A 12812-nucleotide genomic window follows, 5' to 3' on the forward strand; every position below is an offset into this window, starting at 1 on the left:
TACTGCTTTGAGCCCAAGTGAACCGCTCCAGGTTGCTCAGTGAATCCAGGTATGGTGAGGTGGAAGCCTGTGCTAGTTGTCCCATGCTTCATCTCTCCAGCAAGGCATTCAGGGTCACACCAGTTTAGAAATCTTTAAAATGTATATTAACTCAAGGGTTTTTGGTCTTACACACCAAAAACCACACGAAAATAAAAACAGCTGAAGCCATGTACCAGGAAAAGACTAAGATCTAGACTGAAGCCTTCTTGCTTTCATAGATTTCCAAATGATGTGAACTCTTAAGATAACACTACTCTGCCCATCCACTGTCTCCATTATCCTCCTAAATGGCACAAGGGTCATAGAACACCAGTATCTTAGAGCCCAGAATGGTTGCATAGTTCAAATAAACCTGGGTCTGTGATATACAGTGATTAAGGATCACCTTTGTTAAACAGAATGGACAGATTTTGTGGAGCATGCCGGTTTTAGCTGAAAATGATGCATAGGATTATAATACTACAACCAGGATACAGCTGTTTGTGACTAAGCCCATGCTTACCAAATAAGTACCAGCCCCATTATACATCATCAGACATCTGTTTCCTGTTTTCATTCTTCCCTTTATCATTCTATCCTGATTTCCTTCCACCTGGAGGCCACCAAAGACAACAATCAAGCAAGCCTTGTGTTTGACTCTCTTTTTCCTTATATGACTGTTTTCAAGGCAGCTTAGTCATTCCACTTGGATGGCTGGGGGAGGGGAACCAAGGGCCCTCAAAGTACATTGGGAGATGGAAGGCTGTTGCTTCAGCAGTCCGCCTTTAAGTGAGTAACTTCCTCCCTCACTTCTCATGAAGAACTTTTCCTGTGAGGGCAGAACCAGCCCACAAAAGTACAATTGTAAACTGCATCAGAAAAGGAAAACCTGAAGTACAAATAAGGCAAGATAATAACTACCTAGGACCCCAGCACATAAAATGGTATCTCCTGGGTTTCTTTCCACACTTCCTTGTTTAAATTTAAGAAAGTTCATTTGTAGGCAAATGGGTTGAAATCAAAGTTTTCTTCAGGCCAAAGCAACATCTTTATCTTTATTGTATTATAACTGGGACTAGAGCTGTAGCTCAGTGGTAAAGCATTTGCCTCACCTGCATAAGGCTCTGAGTTCAATTCCCAACTCAGCAAAAGAAAGTATTACAACTGAGAGACTTTACAACTCATTTTACATAACCTTTGTATTTTACAAAGATTGGTACTGCAATTCGAATATAACTTTCTAAATACTTAACACTGGAAGTGTAAGATGTTTTACTGTCAAAATGGTTTTTTAAAGCAGACACAGAAAAAGTAAATGTCTTTTCTTAGTTGGTTTCCAGTGCTTTGCCACCATTCTCCTTTGAAAATATTTTGCATACCAAGATTGATGAATGAACCAACTTAAGGTTATATAACTTACCAAACCCAGCAGAATGGTAGATACAGAATTAAAGCATTGTGCATTTTCTCTGTTTGCCTATATGTCAATTAATCTGAGTTGAAGTTTCAGCTTAAAAATCAGTGTCAAATTCCTTGTTGGTTTTGTAATATTCTCTTTTTCATCCATCATAAAAATAATTTTCAGCTAAGGTGAGCTGCCAAAGTAAAGACTTCAGGCCTCTTCAGAACAGTTGGAAAAGTGAACCAAAAAAATGTTGCATAGTTCAGGGGTTGTAATTTTTTATTTTAAGAAAATAATCAGCCAGGAATCATTTTATTTCTACTTTGGAAGAATTTTCATGAATTATTCAAGATCAATTTCAATTGCTCAAGGTAAGTTAAGCTTTCATAAGATTTGGATACAACATATCTTAGAAAAGCTAAGTTACCTCCTGAATCTTTTACATTAACTGACTTTAAGCTGGGTACAGGGGTGCTCACCTGTACTCCTAGATACTTGAGAGGCTAAGACAGGAGGATCAGTTGAACCCCACTTGAACTGAGATTAATTTTCTCATTACCAATTGTTTTTATGGTTTATTAACCATTGGACAAATTTTCCAAAATCATTTGAAATGTTTGAAAGACAAAGGTCTCCAATGTCTGAGATAAGTAAAATTATATCAAGTAGAATACTTATCTTCTTTAAGAAAAAATGCTAATGGCTTGATTTTTATCATCTACTCTTATGGGTACTGAGAAAATGAATTCACTTAAAATTTTTCCTCTAATCTCCAATATTGCTAGAAAAGATGCTACTTAGTGCTATTCACCAGCCTGAAGGTCCTGATCGTCTCCATCCCTGGGGAAGGCTCACCATCTTGACTGGGTAGCAGAGCTTCCCTGAGGATAATTATTAAAACAAACCACCAGCTCATTAGCCCCAGCTCTGACCTGGGTTGAGCAAGCCTATTAATCAATTACATCCCACTTGCCCTTTCATTCTGCTTTGCAACAATAACAAGACAAAGCTCAGAGGAAAAGATCATGCAACATGGACTGCAAATTTATAAATCAGTTATAATCATCTGAGTCTTTGAGATACAACCCTCACAGACTTGGTTCCTCTTTGCATCCTTGCTTCCTACAGTTTTATTTTAAGGAAAAAGAGATATGATTACAGCAACAACTAACATCAGTATCTGGAAGATTAAACATTTGAAGAATTCAATGAGAGTCCCTATTCTGGTACTCTTCAACAACTCTGCCGTCCTGGAAAGGAATTCAAGAGCTATAATACTTGAGGAGATCCTCATCTGTAGGTTTTAGAATTTTCTTATCTACCATATTCACCACCCATCCTGGAGCAAGACCAAAAAAAATCTGCCTGGGATCCTTCTGAGTACTGAGCATTTTGAAGAGTTCATCTTTAGTGATATCAGGGAGAATGTAGCCATACTTCTTGGCAAGTTCAAGTCTTGCTTCAGGAAATTTGGCAGGATCTGCCAGGTAACCACGGTTCTTTGCATCAGTGTAATAGGGTACCAGTGCTTCAGGTGGGAGCATTCGCTTTGGAATGGGTTGTCCACGCAGAAAGAATGGAACAGGCTTGCACAGAATTTCTAAAAAAACAATTAAACAGATGTAAACATTGACTTTAAACATAATGACTATGTTACAAATGTTCTTTTAATTAACAGTTACTAATACGTTACCAATGATAAATGAATTTCTAAATGTAGGCACATAGGAACATTGTTCTTAAGCACTATATTTAAAAACACATAAGAATGACATACTGGAACAAGATGGAACTCTGCTGGACACACCAGCAACAGGAAATCTTAAAACAAAAAGCCTGAGGTGTCCAAACTGCAAGTCAAAGATTTAGAATCCTCAATTTAGGCATCCTATAATAGTTTAGAAATTAGAAAAAAGCATTAAGATTTTGAGAAATGAATTAAATAGCAAAGAAATCTTATGAGAATCCAACCAACACAAGAATTCTGCACAATCCCAGCTTTGTTTTAAGGTACCTGAAAATGTCCTCTGAAGGTAAGAAGGTAAGAATAAGGCCTGTGCATAAAATATCACAGACACCTTGGGGTCTTTAGACAGGTTAAAAAACAATTACCAAATACAAAAATAGAATTGTACAAAAACAGTGATGCCCTCACTTGCCATGCTTTTGCAATGGAAACTTGACCTTAGTTGGAAACTTGACCTTAGTTGGAAACATTAAAAAAACTCATTGAGAACCTTAAAAAAAAATAGCATGTATGTCACAGGGCAGTTATGACGTTTATCTGACTTATTCATTCACACATGTATAGTACTTAGTATAAGCTCTGTGAAGAGACTTCTGACTCTTGCACTTTCTACCACCTGGAACAGTGTCTAGCAAACACTGGTCACTGATTAAACATTACCTGAAAGCAAGACTCTAACAGCTGTTTTACATAGCTCATTATCTAGCAATATCCCAACATGGGACCAATGAGCAGTGGTCATTAGAAGGAGGTACTCCAGACAGGCCACTCATAGAAATGAGAACTAGAAGCTGCCTGCTAAGGGTCAAGACCAAAAATACTAAAGCAGAACCATCTCAGGCCAATTCATGCTCTCAATAAATAATCCTACACACTGCACCTATAAAAGAGGGTAATAGAGTATGTGATGCTCTTGGGTTGGTGGAGTGGTTCAAGTGGTAGAGTGCCTATCCAGCAAGGATGAGGCCCTGAGTTCAAACCCCAGTACTGCCAAAAATAAATAAACAAATAAAGTATGTGATACTCTTGACTCATCTAGAAATTATCTTCAAAACATATTTAAGCAAAAACTTTGAGCTGCATATGGTGGTACAGGCCTATAATCCCAGCAATGGGGAGGCTGAGGCAAGAAGATCACCAATTCCAGTCCAGCTACATAGTGAGACATCCCCCTCCACCATTTCAAAACAAAACAAAACAAAAAGAAAGAAGTTTGTAAAACACTTTAGATAAGCCATCCCCTCTTCCAACCCCCCAAAAAGTTTTTGTAAGGAAATCAGGGAGTGAATAAAGAGGCACAATACAGGGGAACACCTAGGCTGAGAAGAATCCTGGTCCCTACAAAACAGATTTGTGATTATTAGTCTACAGGCACCAGATGAACTGTATCATTCCCGCCCCAAATTCATTTAATGTCTAAGGCACTGAACCTAGCCATTCAACATTCCAACGGGTTAGGAAAACATGGTTCTGGCCTCCTAATACTACTAAAGTACAGAATCATAGGGCATCATCAGTCATCATCAAAGTCTCCTCTTTAAAACAACAAGCAGCAAATTTTCAAAAGAGCAGAAAAATGTGCATTAAAATTTTCCCATAATGTGGAAAACTAAAGTATAAATTATTCAGAGACAAAAATTACAACTGAATAGTAAACCTGTGATTAGGTTTCTTTTATTGTTGGTTAATTAATTAATTAATTTTGCTGAGACAAGAGTCTCATTGTATAGCCTTCTGGCCTCAAACTCATGATCCTCCTGCCTCAAGCCATTGGCATGCTGGGATTACAGGCATGCACCACTCCTATCACTTTTATTATCTTTTTAATGAAAGGTTCCCAGAACACAAAAAGCTGTCTGGAATAGCCGAGCACAATAGTCTCAAGGGTGACAATGCCTCCCAAGACTGTAGCTTACAGCTTTAGGTAGTATCTGGTGAACAAACACCATTACCATACTCTGTGGTAATAATGGCTGAAAAATATCCTACTGGTGCCAAAAGGACTTCCAAGATGCTTGCAATTATTTTAAAGAAAAAAACCTCATTTTCATACCTGAGGCCAGCTCACCCTAAGACATATGAGCAATGGACCAAAATAAGAAAAATTAAGTTAATCTATAAGAGGGAAATTAAAATTATACGAGTGAATATTTTTATAAGGCTTTTGATGGTAAAGAAAATAAAATGAAAGTAGCTTGACTGTGGACATAGTTTAATCACAGAACACAGGATTTATTCAGGATATAAAAGAAAGAATCCAAAGGACTCCAAATTTTAGACTAAAAAACTAGAAAAATAGAATTGTTGTTTACTTTGGGGAAATTGTATGAAGAGGCTGAGAAAAAAAGAAACATGCCTCATACTCTAAGTGTGAAACCCCTACTAGACTTTCAGGGGGAAATGCTGGGCAGGCAGATGTGGGAAGGGGATTCTGGGAAGAGACTGAGATGCTTTTTGGTCATTTGGTCTATCTGTCAGCTCCACTGTTAATTCTTTGTATTATGTAATCTGCATAACACATTTGCTATTCACTAACTAATTAAAAAGCAGCAGCAGCCAGGGCTGGTAATGCACTTGCCTAGCATTTACAAGTGCCTGGATTTGATCTCCAGCTCCACAATAAACAAACAAATAAAAGGCCTGAATTCAAATGTTTTTTTAAAAAGCAGCAGTTTATGTAGCTAGGGCCAAGATTAAGGCTGGGGACCTTTGTGGCAAGAAGTAGCTGCTGCTGAAAAAGCTGGATGACTTCAAAGAAAGCTATCCCAGTAATGCAGCCCCCAAAGTGACAGGCAGCATGGTATCCAAGCTCTCCAAGATATGAGTTGTTGGCAAATCCATCACCCATGTTCTATCATTAAGTAGACTCAGAAAGAAAGCCTCAGAAAATCCTACAAGGACAAGAAGTACAAGCTCCTGGATCTATGGCCCAAGAGAACACTGCTCAACAAGCACATGAAAGCCAGGCACCGGTGGCTCACACCTGTAATCCTAGCTACTTAGGAGGCAGAGATCAAGAGGATCACAGTTCGAAGCCAGCCTGGGCAAATAGTTCTGCAAGACCCTATCTCAAAAAAACCCTTTACAAAAAAAGGCTGGCAGAGTGGCTCAAGGTATAGTCCCTGAGTTCAAACTCCACCAAGTACCATCAAAAAAAAAGACCAAGAAGCTGCAGCAGAAAGAACAGTTGAACACTCTGAGTGAGCATCATGGCAGCAATAAAATGTAAAACTGGCTTAAAAAGGAGCCAATATGAGACAAAAAGAGAAAGAAGAAAATGATCAAAAACAATCTTACCTAGACTCCTCGGATCGTAGAAGGCTGTAGTAACCACACCACCATTTTTTTCAATTGCAGCAATAGCTAGTTCTGAAGCCAACTGTACCTCAATATTAATTTTTGCCTGAAAGCTGTCAGCACCCTGTCACAGGTCAAAATGAAGCCTGTTAGTAAATCGCTTGGCTAAAAGCAAATTAACTAGGACAAGTTCCCTTTCAAATTGTATTTTCCCCTCCAAAGTACCTAAAATGTAATAGCAATTCCCATTTCTAACTATCTCTGCTTTGAGGTCCTATTAAATTTTTTTCTACATTTTTGTAGAATACCCTGTTTTTATGAATTCTCAATCCCTACAAGTAGAATGACTCTATTTTCACCACTGTATTTAACAAAACTGATATAAGCACCCATTCCTAGTACTTCATTAGTAGTAGACTGTTTAACTCTTATAAGTCCATGATGAGGTTACTGCTATACCAACTTCATAGACAGGGACACTGAGGCACAGAGGGGTTGAGTAATTTGCCAAAGATCACAGAGCTAAGATTCTACTCCAGGAGGTCTAGTCACAGTATTTGAGGTGGACTGTTTTGGTTTGTATGGTTTTTTCTGCAGTGCTGAGGATCAAACCCAGAGCCATGCACCTGGCTAAGTAAGCACTTTACCAATGAGCCACAGATCTCCCCAGGCAGCATCTGTTCTTAATCACATTATGTTGCACGATAGAAACACTTATCTTCCTTATCCCTAAGTAAGGAAGAGGAGGCTAAAGGGGATTAGGGGTCTAGAGCAGGTGGAAGAACAAAATATCTGAGACTATCTGAACTTTGGAGAGGTCAGCCCTCTCTAGGAAAAAAAAGGTAGAAAAAAGGATTTTCACATTCTTACTGATTTTATTACAGTCTCTAAGCTGAAAGTGTGTGTGTATATGTGTATATATGTGCGTATGTATGTGTATATACATATATATGTACGTATACATACATATATATATATATATATATATATAATACCTTTTCCTAGAACGTTTAACACCAGAAAATGTAGTACTGAACTTTTTAAAGTTATGTGTTTAGTCGCATCAGTCAGGCTAAGTTAAATTTTTTCTTGACTTCCAAAACAGATCCTTTTTATTTATTTCAAAATAAAAAGATGGCAGCATTACCAGTCTTCTGTGGCTGAATACATATTTTTGCTATTCTGTGGAGTTGAAGCAATCTGCCTCCTTTTATTAATTATGAACTTTTCATATATTTCAAAAACATTCCATCAAATCTAAGATGCATTTCCTCACATTTTTATCTAATATTGGTGTGTTTTATAATCAGTGGCACCTTTGATTAAAAAAAATCGGGCCTTGATATGTTATTTGTGATATTTAATTGCCTATACTTGGGCACTAGTGTCTGTTCCAGTATTCTGTCTTCCAAATAGCATTTTCAGGAAGGTGTATTTTCCCTTGAGAACATATATTCCCAAACTGATCATCTTGTGCCAACCAGTCAAAACAGTCTTATTATCCACTATTTACTTGCAATCTGAAATACAGAAAAGGTAAACAATGTACAGAACTATAAATGACGTGTGACTACATTTATCCAACCACTGCCCTGGGGTATTGTTTTCAGAGTGTTTTGCTAGTGTAACAGATACACCTGAAGAGTATTAGAATGTAAGTTTTAAGAGTTGACAAGGTCATAAATTTTTCCATATACAAGATATATATCTATTTTCTTATGTACCAGAGTAGACTATTGAGGCTTAATAGTGTTTTGGGTATTCTCTTTTCAAATGATCTCATCTGGAAAGCTTTTATCCATTGGTTCACTTTTTCAAAGGAATCTAAGTTTTTCCATAAACACAGGCTTCCCTCTAGTGGACATTAAGTTATCTACCTAGCTATACAGAAGAAACAATGTTGATTAACAGTGTACAAAAGTTTGTTTATGAACTCCTGACCAATTCCTATTAACAGAAAACTTCACTCCAGTTAGAATGGGATTTAATTCATTCTTTTCCCCTATAAATATTAACTTAGTGACCAGTATTTCCAATATTGGAAACACAGCAATAAGTCAAAGAACCTGCCCTCATAGGTGCTTACACTCAGCGAGGTACAAGTGAAAGCTGTACATGTAAAGACAGTGAAAGAAGACAGTGAAACATGGATGCAGAACTTGGTAAGAAATGCCAGGTGTTCATTATTCAAAGAAAAATACTTTGGAGAAGGTAAAGCAGACACAGGTATGACTACAAGGGTGAGGCAGATGCTCTTTTATAAAAAGCTGTCAAAAAAGATCTTCCTGATAGGTTGATATGTGAGAAGAGAACCAAAGGAAGGAAGGGAGCAAGCTGTGCCAATACAGAAGGGCATATTCCAGGACCAGGGACAGATGCTGCCAAGAGACTATGTCAGCTTTCCAAACCCATAGCTGGGTATCAAACAGTCACCACTATGTAATGCCTAAGAACACAGCTCCTACTGGATTACAATAAAGGAGGTGGAATCTTAATACAGTAGTCCCTCTTTATCCTCAGATTTGCTTTCCACAGTTTTATTTACCCAAAGTCAAACATGGTCCAAAAAATATCAAATGGAAAATTTCAGAAAAAAACAATTCATAAGTCTTTTTTTTTGCAGTGCTGTGGATCAAACCCAAGGGCTTTGAACATGCTCTGCCCCTGTGCTACATCCTCAGCCATTTATAAGTTTTAAATTGCCTGCTGAGTACTATGATGAAGTCTCACACTGTTCTTTCCAGAACAAAAATCATCCCCTTTTCCACCATATTCACACTGCATATTCTACCCACCCATTAGTCTGTTACAGTGTTGTAGTGCTTGTGTTCAAGTAACCCTTATTTTATTTAATAATGGCCTCAAAGCTTAAGAGTAGTGATTATGGAAATTTGAACACGACAAAGAGATCCATAAAGTATTTCCCTGAAGTGACAAGGTAAAAGTTCTCTGCCTATGAAGGGAAGAAAAAAACTCATGTGCTGAGGTTGCTAAGATCTTCAGCAAATTATTTATATTAACCTCTCCCTGTATCTAATTTATAAATTAATTATAATCATAGGTATGTATGTAAAGGAAAAAACACAGTATATATAGGGCTTGGTGACAGCTAGAGTTTCAGGCATCCAATTGGAATTTATCCCCCCACAGATAAGGAGGGACTACTGTATATGGAAATCAAAAATACCTCTGTAACACCACAAGATCTAATCCAGGCTTACCTCCTCAACCAGCTGGACCCCATAATCCCTTTTAAGTGGCTGGATGGTTACACCTCTCCCATTGACAAGTTGGGTCAGGTCAATGGGTTGAGTTGGATCGATTCGACCCAAATCAATAAGATACTGCAGTCGCTTGAGACTCAAAGGCTGATACTGGCGCCTGAAACTATGAGACAAGAATACAATAGTTACAACATACAAATAATTTTCCTGTAACTTCTCCAAATCATCTCAAAGCTTTGTTCTATGTTTTCCTCCATCATTTTTCACGGCTTAAAAAAATCAAAACCTGGGCTGGAGGAATGGCTCAAGTGGTAGAGCACCTGCCTAGCAAGAGTTCAAACCCCAGTACCACAAAAATAAAATATAAAACAAAATAAAAATAAAAATAAAAACCTGAGAATAACACAGACATGTAACAATACTTTCTTTGTTCCAATAAACAAAGAACTTGCCTCTCTAAGCATTTACTTCACTGGTATACACAAATAAGCAAACACATTTGTGGAAAACTTAGACCACTATCTGAAATTACGCAGTAATGGAACATAAATGATAGCTATCATTCACTGGATGACTACAATGATATATATGACACATAGGATCTACGTGTGTGTGTAAATTGCTAATTCTCTAAAGAATCACGAGATTGGACATTATCATCTCCAGTGTGCAGGTCTGAGCACCCCCTCCCCCGATAACCAGGCTAAGTTTCATTACCAAAAACCATGCAGAGAACAGTACCAAAAGTTTGCTTCCAAGTGAATTTAAAATTTCTACCGAATTATTTCTTAGGTGATGCTCAGTGGAAATTAGGGAGCTGATTTTAAAAAGCAAAGCAACCTTACCTATGTCCTTCATTAAATCCATATTTTGGGATTCGGATGTAAAATGGAGTCTGGCCTCCCTCAAAGCCCAGGCGAGGTCGGGTTCCTCTCTGTCTTTCTCCTTTGTGACCTCTGCCACATTTCCTACCTCTTCTCCGACCTCTTGGACGTCTCTCCTACAAGGAAAGAAGAGTTTTGGAATCTTCAGGTACATTCCTAAAAAGTGTATTTCAGCTCTGTGCTGTGTATTTTTTTATGCCCTTCATTCATCCAACCAGTACTAGCTAAGGTACTGTGTACAGCACTGTTCTATCTGCTCAAACATCCACATACTCTATTAGCATCTTTGTCTCAGAGGATGTTGTTCATTCTTGTAACCAAATTACAAAATTTTCTCAAAGACAAAGTTCCATGGATGGGATGGAAATAATAAGTTTTGGGGGGTTTTCTTTGGCAGTACTGTGGTTTGAACTCAGGGCTTCCCACTTGCTAAGCAGGTGCTCTAACCTTGGAGCCAAGCCTTTAGCCCAAGGGTTTTATAATAGGCTATAACTGAAAAAAAAAAAATTCTAGAATTAAACATTCACAACAAAGTTATTCAAGAAAATGATTTTATTTGGGGATTAACTTCAAACATGTGATTTTACCCATAAACATTATTTTATCTGAAATAAAATATATAGAGAAAAATCTTTCCTTAACGTATTTCCTATCACTTCACGAAAGCATGATTTGTCCCCATTAACAGCTTTCAAGCAGTATTTAGTGGGTCGCAGGAGCGACAGCTGACGTAATAAATCAATTCGGATCGTTATAATGACGATAAGACAGTTTTAAGGAAAGCGTTTCATTTGAAATCCAATTTTGAGGCTCCTGCGTGTTTGTTCCTCTGCCCAATTTACAATTTTATGCGTTTGAATGTAAGCCTTACTAAGAACTGGGGGCACGCAGAAAGATTTCTCGCGGGACAGTGAAGGGGACAGGGGCTGAGCACCCCCGTGTTCGCTCCGACACTCTTGGAGAAGCAGTTCTCCACAGTGACACGGAATGGAAGGCCGCCGCCATCGACCGGGTCCCCAGCGCTCCCCCCGCACCGCCACCAGCTATTTACCGGCTTCCTGGACCCCGGATTGGGCTTCAAGTTGGCCAAGCACACACGCGGCAAGGCGCGGAGCAGATCTAAGGACCTGGCCCCACCACCCTGAACTGGACCGGCCATGACCCGCAAGGACCAGGACTTCCAAGGGCGCCCAGGGCCTCCTCCGAGACCACGTGTTCTCGGCCGGCTGCTTTACGGCCGCGGCCCCGCCCCTGTCGTGCTGCAGCTGCGCGCGGGAATTGTCGGCCGCGGCAGCGACTTCAAGTTTGCAGGGTTGTGCGGGAAGCTTGTGAACTAACCAGCGGAGGCCGTGGTAATTTTGAGACGTCAGTGTTGTCGCCCAGCCCCTGTTCTATATCCTGAACGAAAACGTTCTCTTCCTCCAACCAAAACGCTGTGCCTTAAAAGAGGATGTTTTTCAGTCGATATTTGGCTTTCCGTATTTTGTTCTAGAAACAATGTCTCCTGAAGCAACGTCTTCACTGAGACCAGTGTGGAACCCAGAGTGAAATACTGTGAGTGCCGTGCTGTTAGCTTTTAGAATATGGAAATAATTCCTGAAGTCCAGCTATTAAAATGCTGGCTGTAATAATACTTGAGTAAGAGTCAAGCTGAGTTCCCAGCCGTGTGCGTCCGTATTGCTTTAGGTGAAATCACTGAGTTACTAAGTTAATATTAATGGTAGGAACCATTCTGAGCGCCTGGCATATGCCAGAGCCGTGTGAAATTAGCCTTACTTGATTTATATAACTAAACCAGCCTCCAGGTGGATGTCCCACGGCTTACAGACAAGGTGAGGAAGGCTTGGCTATGGCAGGGAGATAGACCCAGGCCTCACCACCAGCAGCACAGCCAGGATTCAAACTTGACTCTGCCTCCTATTATAAAACTAGTATTTTCATAAGTTGGATTTCTGTCTCAAATACACACATTATTTTAACTCCCAAAATAAGTGGGTTTAAAGATACTTGTCTTAAGGGGCCTTTAATGTAGAAAAGACTGTTTCTTTTAATTTTCTTTTGCTATTTCACTTTTTTGCAGGGGAGTTAGTCCTGCAGGTTCTTACCAGCAATCACAGTTAGTAAAGGTGAGACAGTTTTGGGAGGATGGCTATTTCTGTGTTTAACTAAACTTTCTGAAGTTACTTTAAATCAGGTATAAAATAGTATATAAAGAAAAGATTACATTCATTCCTTTA

The 12812-nt window shown here is 38.9% G+C and overlaps 1 protein-coding gene across 2 annotated transcripts; it reads right to left on the bottom strand.

Moving 5' to 3' along the window:
- Positions 1–1684: 1684 nt before the first annotated feature.
- Mrpl15 (mitochondrial ribosomal protein L15) lies at positions 1685–11819 on the bottom strand. 2 transcript variants are annotated; one of them, XM_020178031.2, is made up of 5 exons: positions 11627–11816; positions 10537–10691; positions 9689–9854; positions 6468–6591; positions 1685–3023 (listed from the first exon to the last, which is right to left on the bottom strand). In XM_020178031.2, the coding sequence occupies exons 1-5, from the start codon at positions 11732–11734 to the stop codon at positions 2686–2688; spliced, it is 891 nt and encodes a 296-aa protein (XP_020033620.1). In that variant the 5' UTR covers positions 11735–11816; the 3' UTR covers positions 1685–2685. The 2 variants fall into 2 exon arrangements, with proteins under 2 accessions (XP_020033620.1, XP_073924778.1); XM_074068677.1 differs by lacking the exon at positions 6468–6591 and having other exon boundaries at positions 11627–11819.
- Positions 11820–12812: the final 993 nt, after the last annotated feature.

This window comes from Castor canadensis, chromosome 3 (genome assembly GCF_047511655.1).
Source record: "Castor canadensis chromosome 3, mCasCan1.hap1v2, whole genome shotgun sequence".
In the NCBI taxonomy this organism is placed as follows: Eukaryota; Metazoa; Chordata; class Mammalia; order Rodentia; family Castoridae; genus Castor; species Castor canadensis.

Bases quoted from the DNA above. Each gene is read 5' to 3' on its own strand.
- Mrpl15 (XM_020178031.2), bottom strand. From the start codon at position 11,734: ATGGCCGGTCCAGTTCAGGGTGGTGGGGCCAGGTCCTTAGATCTGCTC. The intron at 9,855-10,536 runs GTAAGGTTGCTT...CTTGTCTCATAG, and splicing joins GGATTTAATGAAGGACATAG to TTTCAGGCGCCAGTATCAGC. The intron at 6,592-9,688 runs GTAAGCCTGGAT...GACCTGTGACAG, and splicing joins GGGTCCAGCTGGTTGAGGAG to GGTGCTGACAGCTTTCAGGC.